The sequence below is a fragment of the Psittacula echo genome, assembly GCF_963264785.1.
Source record: "Psittacula echo genome assembly, chromosome: 2".
Classification (NCBI taxonomy): domain Eukaryota; kingdom Metazoa; phylum Chordata; class Aves; order Psittaciformes; family Psittacidae; genus Psittacula; species Psittacula echo.
Window position 1 is genome coordinate 144,618,188 of NC_137737.1, and position 17,380 is coordinate 144,635,567.

The 17,380-nt window shown below is 32.6% G+C and overlaps 1 protein-coding gene across 3 annotated transcripts in view; it reads right to left on the reverse strand.

The window, feature by feature from the left end:
* CSMD3 (CUB and Sushi multiple domains 3) overlaps nucleotides 1-17,380 on the reverse strand; it is a gene marked incomplete at both ends in the record, with an annotated part of 652,566 nt that overhangs the window by 376,975 nt on the left and 258,211 nt on the right. The window contains 2 exons of one of the 3 annotated variants that reach the window (XM_080610433.1): nucleotides 4,328-4,405; nucleotides 14,909-15,217. The exons of 1 other annotated variant lie outside the window; for it this stretch is intronic. In XM_080610433.1, the coding sequence (XP_080466559.1) occupies nucleotides 4,328-4,405; nucleotides 14,909-15,217 (387 nt within the window). The remainder of the gene's footprint in view (nucleotides 1-4,327; nucleotides 4,406-14,908; nucleotides 15,218-17,380) is intronic. One more of the 3 variants, XM_080610434.1, reaches the window with a different exon arrangement.

Here is a 17,380-nt window from a genome sequence, read left to right on the forward strand (position 1 = left end):
AGCGAAGGAGATTGCTCTGCTATCACTTGGTAAATTGGCACAATAGAAGTGGGGTTTTTTTAATACAAGTTGAGATGAAACCAAGTGATTTACAGTATGCAGAAAGAGATCTCCACTTTTACGTATCTTTATTTCTGAGGAACTAGACCAATTGATTTTAACTTTCCTTTAAACAAAAAGTTTGCATATAATCAGGCTAATCACATTACATTGTAAAGTGAATCTACTCAAATAAACAAATCTAGTTTCTAATTATACTTCATGAAATTTCAGCTTTTAATGAAGGACAATAACATTCAGAGTACTCTGGGGTTTTCTCATACTTGAAACTTATTACACTCATTGAAAGGGAATAATTGATGTGATACACCTGAGGAAGACAATAGCCAAATGAAAATGTTGCAGATGGTTAAAATAAAAACCTCTCACTACTCAAAAAACCTATGAAGCTCAGACTTTGTCAACTGGAACCACAGTATTTATCCTTCTTTGCCCCAAATACCCATGTCCAAAGTTATTTTAATAGCATACCAAGGCATTCACTGTTCATCTCAACCTCTATGCTCTTTTGGACGAGGAAGGCTCTTCCTCAGAACCTATCCGTATTACCTGGTTTCAGTCTTGCTCCCTCAATAACTGGGAGGTGTGATGAAAGCATATTGACTATAGAAAGTTCCTGCTAGTGCTGGAGTAAACATATATATCAGGCTGAGAAAGTTGGGCTGTTCAGCCTGGAGAAGAGAAGGTTGTGTGGAGACCTCATATCAGCCTTCCAGTATCTGAAGGGAGACCTATAAGGATGCTGGAGAGGGACTCTTCATTAGGGACTGTAGTGATAGGACAAGAGGGAATGGGTTCAAACTTAAAGAGAGGAAGTCAGGTTAGATATAAGGAAGCAGTTCTTTACTGTGAGGGTGGTGAGGCACTGGAACAGGTTGCTCAAAGAGGTGGAAAATGCTCCATCCCTGGCTGTGTTCAAGGCCAGGTTGGATGGAGTCTTGGGTGACATGGTTTAGTGTGTGGTGCCCCTGCCCAAAGCAGGGGATTGGAACTAGATGATCTTACAGTCTTTTCCATCCCTAATCATTCTATGATTCTATGATCAGAAAAGTGCAATTCCATAAACTGCATTTCATAAGGCCATCTAGTAGGTGTTTCTTGGATGAACATTTAAAATTAACTCTTTGAAATATCATGGTACTTTTCTACAATTCCAAAGCCTATATCCAGACATGACAAATTCAGAATCATCTTAAGTAGCCTGTATATAGAAAAGACTGAACAATGCAGGAAGGCAAAAGAAGTATACTTGAGAACAAGCAGGGAAAAAGACACCAGCTCAGTTTTGTGACAGTCTGATATATTTTCTGACATTAAATATAAGTTAAAACTATAGCTGGGAAATAACTCATGATGCCTGGTAATAAAATCAAAGAAATTAAAATAAAATAGTGTCATTTTCAGGCTGTATTATAGAACAGTACACACAGAAGTAATTCTTTACTATGAAAATATAAAAATGTTATTTAAACAGAACTATGTCTATTTACTGTAACTCATGGTTTAGTATTTCAAAATGCAATTTTATTTTTTGTAGACTATACTTCCCCATGCACAGATAATAGAGTGAATATTCATATAAAAAAGAATGTTATATTGGATTTCAAAGTATGAGAAATATTATATACTCCAATATCTACCAAAAATGGAAACTTGATAATACTATTGGGTTTATGACATCTTCTGTATCAAGTTCCATTCTTAAAAATACTCTATGAAATGGATTTTTAAATTATAAATTATGAAATTATTAATAATCATAAACAAAATAAAAAGGCTTATGTTAAAGGAAGTCATTAAACTAAATACAGCAACAAAATTAAAATAAGACATATACCACAGTAAACATTCAGAAGAAAATGTTGTAAGCAAAAGTCATTAAACAGATTTCTGATTTGGTCCCAAACCAGAAATCTGTTTGAACACAAACTTCAATCCATTCTGATTTCTATTAAGTACTTAGTGAAAAATAAATGCAGATATTATTTTTTAACTGATGTTACTTTCCTAGACGTAATGCTTGATCTTTCAGTCTACTGAAATACAGCTTTGTGTAGTTTCCCAGATATCTGTCTATCTGTATTTGTATGGTTTACAGCCCAGATAGTCATATGACAATAAGCAATGAAAGAGTTCCCTTTAGTAAATTAAAGGCTCCTCTAGAAAAAGCGTTAATTAGGTTCCCAGTGTTGATTGGGTTTTTTTAATCCTAACACTTGTGAAATGACGTTGATGCACACTTGGTTCATCACACATTGTGATTGTAAATATCAAATATTGCCATTCTGACTTTACTATGTGCAATATCCCATGCACTAGTATTGAATGTTATATACCCGAATCATTAAAAAAAAGTAATGTGAAAAGTAAAGGAAAACACATACATCTGAGAAATGTTACATGATATTTTTTAAAGACATTCCTAATATAAGGCCTAATGTAAAATACGTATTCACTTGTCGTTATCTTATTTCCACTAACAGTTGAATGATGTCATTGTAATGCAACTACAGATAATCTGAAACCACGCTGGAAATTTTATTTGAAGTCAACAGCTAAATATAGAGGCTTTTCATGAAATAACTGCCTCAATGTCATCAGCTACCAGAGTGACTAGCTAACCAAAGTCTAGCTAGATAACAATATAAAATCTTAGACTTCTGTTTATGACTAGATTACAACACTAAAGGTATAAATCCTCAAGGCTTTTGCCTTCAATTATTATTGAATCATATAGGTAATCTGCTCTGCATAAACAGCAAAACAAGATACAGATGTTCTCATCTTTACATAGAATATCATAATGTGAAATTGTACAAAGACTTTCAAAAAATATATTGATAAATTTCATCACTGATGTCATAACAAGCATCTTCAGATATCACAAGCGTCAGGTAATTCACTTTAAATCTACAGTTATTATTGTTTATATAGTGGAATGTTTATCAATTTGTGCAAAATAAAACTTTAGATAAACATTCTATCAGCCATTGTACTATTCTCATCTGTTAGTATTAAATCATAGATAGACCATCAGAGACCTCACTGTAACTATCTTGCTGCTATTTTTTTCTGTATGAGCATTCTAGGTTTCAGTCATGCAATATGTGTAAAAAGAATACTTGGGTTTAAGTGTAATGTTACAAAGTTTTCAAATAAACCAGAAATGCCTTACAGAACTATTTAGGTGATGCAGTTTACAGAAAAGGTGAATATGACAATATGCTACATTATAAAAACTGAACAGAAGTGTGTTTTGCTTTATTTTTCTGACTTGTCAAATGTTAAAGAGTCTTGCTGTTTGAGACACCTCTTTAGAAAAAAACACACTTCTTATATTGACAGTTTAAAATCTAAAACTAAAAAAAAAAAAGCACTAACAGTTATGACAATATGCCCTTCTAAGTTCTTGGAACTGAATTTATCACTGGTACTTTAAACAAAAAATTAGTGCAAATATGTCCAACCTAAGGACCTTTGAAAGCAAGTCCTTTCACTCCTGTGAAGAATAACGAAATGTAATTTAAGCACACATAGGCTAAACATTTAGTCCATCTTAATTTTAACCAATTACTAATAAATATTTAAAATGCGGTTCTAATCCAAAAAGGAACTCTATAAAAATGGCACGTTCTTTTGAACAAGATATCCTCTTTAATGTATTCAGAGTCAAACCTGTTTATTTTATGTTAGAAAGTTGCCTGACTCCTCCTTATGAGTTAATCAGGACTTAGTCCTCTAAGATGCCAAGCCCTTTCAAGTTTCTATTTTCTGCAATTAAAGTCGAAGGCACTAAGCATCTCCAGAATTTTTAAATCTAGAGCTTGTTAATCAGTTCAAAATGTCAAAGTTAATGAAGAAAAAAAAACCCAACAAAACAGAAAATTTCCTCGTTTCTCTTTAAAAAGCTACATGGTTGAACATTTACAAATGAAGATAGGCTTTGGTTTGTATAGCTTTTTTCTGCTAGTACTAATTTTCAATCAAAATAACGCATCTCCTGTTCACAGCTAAGATTTCAGCGGGCACCTGGGAGCCTGAATATTTACTTGCAAATACTGCAAACTAAGTGTGAAATGCCAGATTTATAGAAAGCCTGCCTTTAGAGTAGAACCATATTTAAGAATTCACCATGCAGATTGGAGAAAGAGATTTAAGTCAGTTATATTATCAGAAATACATAATTTTGAAAACACACAAACAACACAGACAGCACAAACTTCACTCTTGCACTAGAAAAAAAGTAAAAAAAAAGGAGTACACTCACAGATAGAAAACTTGTTGCTGTTGTCTTTCCCTGGAAACAATTTAAATCCTCTAGATTTAAAATCTATGGCCTTTTTCACTAGTCAAAAAAAAACAAACAAAAACATATATCAGGCAATGCATTCTAAAATATTTCATTTCATTTGACAAATTTTATCATGGAAGTATATACCAATTAGAGTACCAGCTATCTAACAAGCTCACAGTGTGCACCTTTTGTGGAAAACAAAAGGAAGCATTGAAACCAATTTGTACACTTGACAAAAGAAAGAAGTAGAACTTGTAACTTAATTTTTTTTCTCCTGCATGAACAAGTTTAAAAAAAAAAAAAAAAAAAAAGAAAAGAAAAAAGAAAAAAAAAAGGCCAAAAGTGTTTGTTTTCATGCACCACTTGGACGTGTTCCACATTTTTGGAACCTGAAAAATGTAAAGAATCATAGATGTGTCTGCTGTAAAACAGCTGAACAGCTGACTCTTATCTGGTGTGCTTTCTGTGTAAAGAAACAGTAGTGGTTATGCCTCACCTACAAAAAAAAAAATGTTAAAAATAAAAATCCTACAGAATACTATTATATCTTCCAACTAAAAAGTGAGCAACCTTTTAAAAATAGGTACTATAACATTTTTTTAAGCAGCTGATTTTCTGAGAAATTTTAATTCAATTATTCTTTTCAGTGATAGAGAATTTAAAAGTAAAAAAAAAGTCATCCACTACATGCTATGGAAAGAACACTGAAATCCAATATATATGCTCAGATCTTAATTTCCTAAGCACCCAAGCAATACAGGACATATATTAACCCACATACATTCTGACAAGGTTTAATCAGCAGTGGAAATGCCACCATATTTCTTGGCAATATATTCTGCCTGTCACTTAAGATTTTAAAATCTGCATTAAATTCAGTATTACATTCGGGGAAAAGACAAAACAGAGGCAATAACATAAAAAAAAAAAAAAAAAAAAAAGCAGTATTATAGCAGACAAAAAGATCCTTCTAAAAATAATATATTCTGAAGATCTACAGGTTTATCTCCCAATTCTGAAAGTATCTCCATTAGTTTTAAAATTCTAACTTAGCTATGTTCTTAGCATTAATACGAAAGAATAATTTTTATCCATGAAACACTGACATTTTATTATCTGTGTTTAGATCACATAGGCAAAACAGAAATATTTTGATCATAGGAAATATATTACATTATTAAATTAAGCATACCAGGCTAATTTTCTGTTTTAACTACAGAGATTTAGATACAAAAAATAAAATACAGTCTACTGTTCTGTTGTTGGTTCTGCAATTGGTTCTCTTTCTAGCTTTAAAATTGTATTTGCAAATTGTGATATGAAAGGTAGTTGGCTCCCACTTCACTCCTAAGCCCACAGCTGAACTATTTCTGTAAAAGTCTTTATGACATCTTTATGGCTTTATGATAAAGGCAGTTAATCCAGTCAAACAGCAAACCATGTGGCCTTAATTTATTTTTGAAACAAAATGACTAATGGAAAGAGCAAACCCAAAACTTACAGATATCAAAAAGCAAGAGAGAATAAAGGAAAAACAGCAGAAAAAAAGCTTTTTCTTTCAGTCATTAAACTATGTGCATCTTTTCTCTATTATATTTTGCCAGTGAGCAATGAACCATACATAATTATGGACATCCTATGTAAAGTTTAATTTCAAGTACATTATTCTCAAGAGACTTTTTAGATTATATGCATTTAAAAACTATACAGAAGAAGATGCCTTGTGTCGGCTACAAGCAAATAATGCTGATGAAGACAGTGAAGATGAAAGGAACTACTTTTAAGGGAAGTTAATACAAGAAGATAGACAGTACATGATCACAGGATTTTTCAGCACCTGTTAACTTGTCATATAAAAATCAATGAATAATCAATTAAACCCTTACATGAGACATAAATACCAATGTACCAAAATACTACTGATCTTTTTTATAATTAAAATTAATCATTATCACACACGAGAGCTGAACAAGATTCAGAAGAAAACAGCATACAACTAAGAAAGACAATTTAGAGGATCAATACAGGATGTGATGATAAATATTTTTACACTTCTGGTGGAAGAGACATACTTTCTTCTAAATGCATAAAGGCTCTTTATCTCAACCGTTAAACTATCAAATGTAAATTTCCTTGTGTATCATCATAATGCAACCTATAAATGTTGCTAATGGTTCTGGAAAATATCTGCAGAAGCACAACACATCTGTTGCCACGAAATACTATTTTTTATCTTTTTTTTTTTTTTTTTTTATAAAAAAACCTTAATATGGAAATCACCCCCAACCTCCATTAATTGAAGTGCATAAGCAATTCTACCCTCAGTGGAAGTCATGGACACAAGAACTGTACCTTCACACAATAGGGCTATACTGGAATAGCAGTAATGCCCTCTTGTCAATTGTGTGAGATTTCTAAGATGCTATTTTGACATAAATATGAATGTAGGAGTATAGCTATAAGCTTCTTTTGGCCTTCTCTCAGCATCAGTATAAAATAACTCCTACTCAATCACAAGATAGACCTAGCTACTCTTCCAACCACTAAGTAAAATGGGAATGAGCTTGAATACATGATCTTAGGTGGTGGGATGCATTTAAATACTCACAATTAGGGAGAGGTTTGTCCTTTATTTTCAAAAATCATCATAACAACATATTAAAGAATGGAGACTGGTTTAGGTTCTTTGTTTCTTTTCATCCTCAAAACCCACAGTTTATGAACACAAGAAAGAGAGTTCACAAGATCTAAGTTTGAAATGAAAATAGTTACAAGAGTGTCTTGTTGAACACATGTAAAACAAGCAAAGATTTTTGTAACTATTTGCATCACTTTGGCGAGGCTAATAGCCACTGATAATAATAATACCACTGAGAAAACGAGTGACTCAAGACCTCTGAAGAATCTTTACACTACAAGAGAAGAATTTTACTTTCAACTGGGTTTTTGTATGTTGATTTATTGAGTGGTAGTTTCTGAATACACTGTGAAGCACTAGAAATAGAAATGTACTTGGTCCAAACATGCCATCACTAAACTATGTGTCAGGCTCATACGCATGCACGTACATAAAAATAGCCCCACCAAAAATGGCATACCCAGGACACAATAAATATATTCTTTAATTCTCAGCAAACTAGGCATTATTTTGCACATGCCAATGTAGAAAGCAGTGAGGAGAAGAGTAACAGGTATACCATACACATGACAGTAAGTACTGAAACTGGATATCACTCTTCAGAAGTCTCAGAGGATGTTCACGTCAGCAAACAGTGCAGTTGCACACATTATGCTAGTCCACAAAGGAAAACAGACACTTTAAGGTCTCAACTCATCTGGCTTAGATTTCTACTTTCTCACAAAATAAGTTTAAACTTTGGTATGCCCATTTCTCTCAAGATAAGTAGTTCAAATGTGATAAATTTCAAGATGGGAAATCTGCTTCTAAAATATGGCAGCATCGAGCTATATAGCCAAGCAAAGGATATCTTTTTAAACACTGACAACTCAAAAACTCATGTCTTTGTTTTAGTTACGCAACAGCATTTATGTAAAGAAATTGTCTAGCCTGTCTTATCTGCATTTTATAAACTACTAAACCAAGTATAGAATGTTATTTAAAATGCTGACGACTAAACCACCACATTTCTACACTGAACAGGCACTCAAGTTGTGTTTGTACCAGTAACTATACAGAGTATTAAACATGGAATCTTGGGCCTTTTCTGACCTTATAAACTTCTTTCCTTGGGTATAAGTAGTTCAAAGTAGTTCAAAGTAGTTCAGACACTGAAACAGCTACTCCCATCTCCTGAATCTTTCTTACATTATATTCCCTACCTCTCAGCTAATGTAATGGAGAAAAATATCATAATGTTAATGCCATTATTTCAAGATTTCACATACAGCTGTCCTTAAATGACATCTTCAGGAATACAGTATCATGTGAAAAAAGGCAGTAGATTGCTTATCTGACTGTACCTAAATGTGTACAGATTTTACCTGCAGCAGCTGCAATATCTAATGACAGAAACAGGAGTCCTATATACTCTGGACTTCTGACATTTGGTGCTCACGTGTAGACATGCCAAAGAAATCATGAATGATATTTCCAGTTCATCTTGGGCTTAAGTCTAATTCATTCTATGTTCCCTAGGAGTTGATCTACATTCGCAGCACAGCGGCAGCCTGAATGCACTGAACTTACTACCCATGTACAGTTCTATTCCATTCTTCTTTGTGTGCACTTTATGTTCATTATGCATGCGATGCAACTATCCAAAATTTCCAAACTCTGACAACACAAGTGCTAGATATCCATATATTTTAGGGGTCACCACTTAAAGGGATTACATAAATGGGGTAGTGATGGTGAGGAAGACACAGCAACCCATTTAGCACCTAGCACACTTAACTGTACAGAAATTTACATTAAAAACTTCTAAACCTAGCAATTACCCAATTAAACTTGGCTGTGATCCTACACAATGACTGATGCAGCACTATCTTCTACAGCCTTACTGCACCTTGAAAATTGGTGTAAGAGGAGATGAATTTTCATCAGTTTTTGTTGTAAAGCATGAACTGCGCAGCTTAATCATTTCTTAAATATTCATATTTAACCATTTAGAAGATGAATAATCAAGACTATAGTGAACCATCCAATTTTCATGTTATTCTATTTTTACTTTTTTTACATGAGCTGATCCACCTTTCCCTTTCACTATTCACCTCTCCCTTGTTCCTTCCTCTAAAGTGTCCTAGCCAAAGCAGATTGTGTAGAGGACTTCAGATTACTGCAGCCACTGCACTACCGTCCTGAATTACTGTACTGTACTACTAATTACTCCACTAGCATACTGCATTAATACAACACATAGTAAATATTTGTTTCTTGATCCTACACTATTTTAAACATTATGTGGTGGACAATAAACAGAAAGACAAAAAAATTGAAAATTACTTAGTGTCTCCTTGTTAAAAGTAGAGATGTTTAAACAAAGTAACTGCTCATTATGATCTATTACAGATTAGACATTTTATTTTCAGGTATCATAGCTTTGCTGGCAAGCTCTATTTTAGTGTTACCCCACAGTCTAGAAGTTTATTCAGAATGGAAGAAAATGGAAATGAGAATGAATGTAAAATTCTCTCCATAAAATGAAATGCTCTGATAGCTCAATGAACACAATTTTATACTTTAATGAAACATGCCATAGGCATATGATTCTAACCTAATGTGTGAATTTCACCTTTATATTAAAATTTAATGTATTATGATTTTATTTTAATATGTTGCATTTACATTTTAATTGTGAAACTTTTCAGGTTCATTTTTCATCCATAGATAAAAACCTATGACAGTTTTCAGTGAACAGCATGTTATAAGCTATGTATAATTTAGTATGCAGTTGAAAATTTCTGATTGAGTTCTCAGCTCAGTTAAAAATGCATTGGTGAGACACATAAGGGAAGTTTAAGCGTTACTGTGCTACCTCATTTCAAAAAAAAAAAAATTATGTATGTGGAAAGGTTCTACTTTACATTATTTTCAATAAAATTATTTAAAATATTTTACTTCCTTAGGTCAGTTCCAATTCACATAACAAACATTTTTAACAGCTCTTCAGAAAACCTCTCCTTCCCTGCTCCTCCTTTCCTCTTCCTGTTTCTAAGTAAATCTCAGAAAAAAAAAAAAAAAAAAAAAGAATATATATTTTCTAACAAATCCTTAAAACATGTACATTGAATTATTCCAAGGCAGTGCTTGATCAATCACTGAGTTTCTCTTAAATCCATTTGGTTTTGAAAGTTTCATTAGCATCTGATTTAATTAGTCATAGCAGATCTTAAAAGTATTTAAAGAAATCTTTTTGCCTCCTACCATCATAAATTCTCCTGTAATATACAGCAAGAAGAAATGTTGGTTCAGTGCGGAGCACCTAGTAACTACTCATAATGTAGGGGGTTTTTTTCTCTGATTTTTCCTGGCTATTACTATGATACTACATAAAATCAGATCAAAAAGCATACTGTAAGGTGTGATAGGTAAGTCCAAGATAAGTGTTCTTAAAGAATAAAGGAGAAAGGGTAGAAAAATTATAAAGGCTTTATAAGAAAGTAATAAAAAAATAGAGCTGAAACAGAAAGAAAAAGAGAACGGAGTTATCCATAAAATGAAGTATACTTTGAAAACGAATAGCTAAGTAAAATCATCAAAACCTGTATCTATACATTAATTCTAGAAACCAGCAGATACGGTTAAAAATTCACAAACGCTTGGTGACATTTTTGCTCTTTCAAAAGAGAACAGAAGTTCAGAGTAGTGAAATGTGTTGGACTCTAGAGCTGTCTTGAAAATAAATGAGATATAAAACCCTAAGGAAAGCAGTGAGTTACTTTTGGAACTGCTAAATGATGACTAGTGTTACCCATTAGGATTTCATTGTACTATTTGAGTTTGAGTTTACTAAGCAATTTTTTTCTCCATCCTTGATATCTCTGTTTCAGACTGATAATTTCAATATTTCAATTAAGAACTATGAACTGTACTGTTAGTCTTGTTACATCACTGTATTCATTTGTGTCTATAGTACAGAGGTCTTACTTCAGAAATTTGGGGCGACTATTGTTTTAGAATGCAGGACTCCTTAACGACATAGTAAAATCAATTACATAAAAAAAAAATAAATTCAATCTTTTCTTCTATGTGACTTTCTTGGTACATATAGGATTTTTTTTTCCTTTTTGTGACTTTCTTGGTGCATATAGAGTGTTTTTTCCTCTTTGTGACTTTCTTGGTGCAGGTAGTTATATACCTGCCAATACTGTAAATAGTTTTTGCAAATATTCAAAATGTTGGAAAAAAAGGTCAATAGTTTATTTCTTAATTTTTTATGTAAAAAAGTAAACCACTTCAATTGCCTATACTGATTATGATTGCTGAATAAAAGGATATAGCCAAACTTTATGGCTCATACTTGAAAAAGAAAAACTAATGCCTTCTGAAAGTTGTTTATACTGAGTTCATCTTACGTGATATGAGTTAGTCCTTATTTATTATTTCTGGGGCAAAAGTCAAGGTTCACTACAATGAAGAACAAAAGTCCAGTAATTTGATAGGAGAGACTTGAGATTCAATCCACCTCCTTTCCCCCCCTACTTCCGAATAAAAGAAGAGGATATACTTTTTGAGTGCTTGGTTTCATTAGAACTCAGGACCTAAAAGATGCTGTTTCTCTACCCAGATATCATATCTAAATATCTTTTTCATTAGCCTATCAAGCTGTATCTTGAAAGTAAGCTTTTAACCCTTGATCCACTCTCTTCTTCTACCAGAAGGCTTCATCATTACAAGAACTCTTCTAGCTCCTCCTCCTAATGTATCTATTTATATACTATAAAACCATTTGTCCTTACCTAAATTCTCAAGATACTAGTGTTCACTTCTTGAAACATTTATCCTTTCATGCCGCCTTACATTTTGTTTTGTAAGATGAGAAGATCAGAACAATGTAAAACCATTACAGTTCTTATAGTCATCTGATTCACTCTGAATTCTTTTGATGAAAGAACTATATTCATGTACAGTATTCCTCATGAGATCTTACTACTGCCTTATAAAATGATGCTTGTACTTCCCTAGCTGTAATGGAAGCATTTCACCAAATATATCTAGGTTCCTTTTTCCTCTCATAAATAGTCATAACACCTTCAGCTAGCCTTTGACACAACCTACAATTATTGTTGAAGTCCAGATAGTAAGCGTGATAGACTAACTTCACCTAGAAGTTTCATTTTAGCCAGACAGAAACCTCTAGTTCTCTCTGCACATCTGTTTCATACATATACTTCAAAAAATACCAGTTTAGGAAACAAAACAGTATTGTTAGTGTTTACTCATTCTGAAAGATCTTATTCATGGAATAATGCTATGGAAGCCAACAGTACTACTCTTATTCTGTAATTATGTTTTGCATCAGTGCTAATGTACCATAAACCAGCACAATTCTCATCTCACTAGCAACATGCTGAAAAAAGCCTACAATGAAGACTACATGAACAGTACATTTTGACCATTTAAAATATACACATATATGACATAGTAAGCTTCAGTAAATTATATTTGGTATATCAAATTTGGTCTTTTCAAGTATTCATTCATTTGCGTAGGTTTGGGAGCACAATTCTTAAATTATGATCAAGAGCACAAGAAAAAAATATATTTCCAAAGTAAAAACTAATCTTTATAGACGTATATATATATTTTAAATAGTGAAAGAATTAAAAAAGGAAATTACATAAACTTCTTCAGTAGCTCTTACATATAGTTCCAAAGTAATTTAATATGCAGGGCAAGACAAATAGTTTTTATACTTTTGTGCATATTTAATTGTCAAAGAGACTAAAATACTTCAACAAAACTCTACAGAAAACTCCACAGAAACACCTGCAGAATATCTTTCCATAATGGAAATTTCTTAGTCAGTTAATAATAGTTTCACATTCACAAATATTTCTTCAAAATATATCTGTGTCTTTTTAATGAGGACTATTTTATAGAAGACCATTACAGGTTATTTAATGAGGGTCATTTGTTATGTTTTCATGGCTATTATATTATCAAGTATTGGTGTTAGCCAAGCAAAAATAGTAATTTTTTTATTCAGTATATGAATAGCCACTTTAGTAGTATGCTTAAGTATGCTGTTCAGTGTGTATGATACAGTAATACAAAATGTTTCAATGATTTTGTATAAAGAATTCTAGCAAAATCAAGAATTTAAATGTGGCATGAGAGAATAATGTGCACACAGGACTAGGCATGGGCTTCCTCCTCCAGTACAAGACTGATTTAATCTGTATGTTGGACGTGGTACCTTTTATTATCTATGGTACTACTTTAATATGTGACAAATAAGCACCATAATATTCTTTTAGAAATATCTTAGTCTCTTTTTCCCTTTTTTTTTTTTTTTTTCATAATGGAAGCTTTAGCACTTTAAGTGACACAGTTCAGAAGTATATGCCTATATGCCTTACTTATATGCTATATTAAAGGATACATTCAGAAAAAAGGACAGTGAGAAAACAGAGGAGAGGACATTGTAGTGTGAATGATTACAAACAGGAGATGGAAGAAAGTGTATGTATATCAAAATTACTGCCAATTTAATTGCCAAATTAGTATGCTGTCACATATTTAAATTAGAAGAGAATACAGGCCCTCAGAAACTCCCTTGAACAAAGATCATCTGAAGTAAATGTAGAGCCACAACACCAGTACAAACCAAATCACTAATTTTTAACAGTTGATAACCACAAAAAATACTGGACTGAAATTAATACAAATGAAATATAAAGAGTTGTTCAATTATATGTTTCATATGTAAACCAAATACCAAGCTTGATTTTCAGTTATTCTACTTAAATTACATATCTTAAAATTCTGCAGAACTGCAGCTCTGGGTTTTTTTCAGTAAGTGTTAGTAAATGAAGCTACAGTAATTTTCAAGAAAGTAACTTTCACTAGGTAACTATCTAACCCAGCTGTCTTTACAAAATATCAACCATATGAGTCTTCTACAAACTGCTAGTGCTATAAAAGATGTTCCTCTTCATTTGTGTTTAAAAATTCTTCATGCACAATAGATTAACATGAAACAATGGATTAGCACACAGTAAGTTAAAAATACATAATAAGTAGTATTCAACATTAGCCTGCAAAATTAAACTGCTCCTTCCCTGAACTTGCATATGTGTAAAAATATACCACTTACAATTTGCTTCTGAATGTCTATGCTGGTTAAATTAAGATATTCTAGCATTGCTTTTTCTCAGTCTCATGAATCTTAACTTTTAACATTTCCCTTTTAACACAATAAACAATGTTTTGTTTATACTCCAAATGTTGGTCACTCTCAGTATTTTAGCATGTAGATTAAAACCACCTGAATATAGAAACACATCAAATTTTTAGCTTTACTACTTTAATACTTACAATTGAATTCCCTAGTTTTCTAAACTTTGTTTCATTCACTGATTCCATGTATGATTGATAGAATAAAAATGTACAGATGTTTTAAAAAGCTAAAATTTTGATTAAGATTTAAGGGAGATGACTACAACTGCATCACTGATTAATTTAGAACAAAGCAGCCATTTACAAAACACATTTTTTAGACTATAGTTGATTATGTCTAAACACATATGCAGAATAGATTAATATTTTAATCTTTATTGTCCAGACTTTCATCAGACCTAATTTACACTGCGCTTGATAGTGAAATATATATAAAGTGGCATCAAAAGAAAATCCTTATCTTTCCTTTTTGACTTTTTATAAATCAAATTAATTTAAATTACTATGACAATATTATTATTAATTTCATTTTCCCATCTGGCTGCCCACTAAAACTCAGTTTTAAGCAGATTTAATCCCTTTCCCATTTGGTTCAATTACTTTTCCTGAATGGATACCTGACCTTTCACTTTTAATTTATACAAAATACTTTTCCATAACTACAAGGGCACAAGTAAAATAATATCCAATACCTCTATGAGTAACAACTGCAAGTTCTTTAGTTCTTTCTATCTGCTCAGCATTTCTTGGTCGTCTTCTTGTGCTTTGTAAATTTGCTTGATGAAGGAAGAGTGCTTCTTTGGAAGCGGCCGACTCTGGAACTGATTTTCTTATATTCATAGCTTGCACTTGCTGTTCTTCAGAAGGTTGTCTATAGATGGTCACTGCACTGGATACAGCAACATCAGCAGATGTGCTAGCAACAGTAATAGCACCAGTAGTGGCGGCAATACGCTCCTCTAACTCACCAGTGGAGGCAGTTTTGATCAAAGTGGAAGAACCTGTGGGACACACAGTAGCACTGGATGCTAACTTTTTCTTTAGAATTTTGTTTTCCTGATCAACCTAAGAGATCATATCTCCCTCTGTTTAACACAGTAATGACAACTGACATGAAAAGAAGAAAGTCAATATGATTTATTTAAAAAATTGAAGTAATCAGAAATTCTTTAATGCTAGTGAACATCTTGCAATTATAGTGATATTGCACATTCAGTTTTAAATGTCCTCAATAACTTGATAGAATAACTTGATAGAACTCCTGTACCAGTCAGTGTGACAGCACATAATTTCCACCCCTGAAAATTCAGTCCTGAAATCAACATGGCTAGGGTAAAATATACACCTATATCATTAAAAGGGACATGTAAAAAAGTGATAACCACCCTATCAAGCAGCGAAACAGCAGCATTATACAGTAACCTAGGTAGCAGATGAAGCTTTCATACACCAACTGCTAATAGGGCTAACAAATATGTTCATACATTTGATTCTCTTAATCAAAGCTTCATAAGGCTCTAAAAGCTCATTTAGACTTGATACAAGGCTAAGGGTGGATGGATAGTAAAATGTACATGTATAAACAAAACATCTAAGCATAATTCTCTAAACCTGGATAAAGGCTGTAATTCTCTTTTTGTTCTGATTCCTGCAATAGGCTAGATTACATTCCTCAAAAAACTCACCCACAGAATGTTTGGAGAGTTAAAAATCTGTCCATGCACTGCTTGTAAAAATACTAAGTGAACATTCCTGGCTTGTCTAGTAGCTAAAACATATAATCCATGTGGGAATTTTTAAGATTTTATGAACTTCTTCATCCTTCCCTATTTCCTCAATTTGGCTACAAATGTTTGGAACCCAAGTCTCTCACCTGTGAGCCTTTAGGATATGTAACATAGTAGCAACTCTATCTTGACTGGAATGAATAAATGACTGGGCAATGCATAATAAAATTCATAACAAATTAGCATAAACAAAATTAATATAGCATGAACTGTACTATGTTATACTAGTATTTTAAAAATATGGAACAGTTATTCCATAATAATAATTATGGGGCTCTTGAACAGTCATTCTAACAATAATATTCCACACGTTTTACTGTCCTCTCACACAGACTTTGAGATTTGTCCTTTTAAGTGTAGTGGGTGATGACAGGATGGAAACAAGAGTTTTGGCACTGCTAGAAGAACTTATACACTAGAAAATGGAAGTACTACTCCCAGAGGAACTGAGTAGTATATAGCACCTTTCGTACACAAAGTATATCAAATCTCTTGCTAGAATTACCAAGTGTTCTGTATAAATAAACAAAACAGATCCTAATTCCAAAAATAGTCTTATTAATAAAGTCTCTTCCGTTTACTGCAGAAATTTTAGGCTGAAAATGTTTCACTTCGCAATACTACTAAAAAAATACTGCCATAACAGAATACATAAGCATTATACAGACAACTAAAAGGCTGTTGTGGGTAAATATTATTTTTGCTATCTTACATTGCATGTCTTAATACCTGTTCTGCACTGCAGCACCTCTAAGTCATACACTGGTGGTTCCCTCTACAAAATTAAATGACCTTAGAAGTACCAGTAAGATTCCAGTTTTATGCGTCAGAGATCGAACCAAAACCTGCTTAATGTCCTATGATGAGAGTACTATAAGTAACTAAAATAGACCAAGACATATTTCAGTCTTTATTTCAGAATAAAAGAAGAAAATTGCCAAAACAGTGAATAATATTGAAAGACAGGGCTAGTTGTGATTCAGGATACAACAAATTTTGAAAGACTGTTATCAAGATTAAAACACAAAAAATACAAGTGCGTGGTCTAGAGATATTTTGGAACAAGATAATGCTGATTAAAACAAAGAAAATTTATTGCATGTTACATAACCACTACTATTGACACAAGATCTGTGTGGACATGTTTTTACCATGCAAGAAAGTATACAAGAACAGGTAGTCCCTTGCTCCCAGTATCAAGCTCAAAGCAAAACTAAATTCAGAATCTCAGTCAAATGGCGTGTTATACTCTACTGCTTTAAAGAGGCACAGCACTTTAATTGAAAGCAATTTAAGAGGAAGCTCATCTCAAAGGAGAAAGGCAAGAAAAATTATGCTTGCTTAAAGCTTCAAAGCTTATACATTGAAAACAACTGT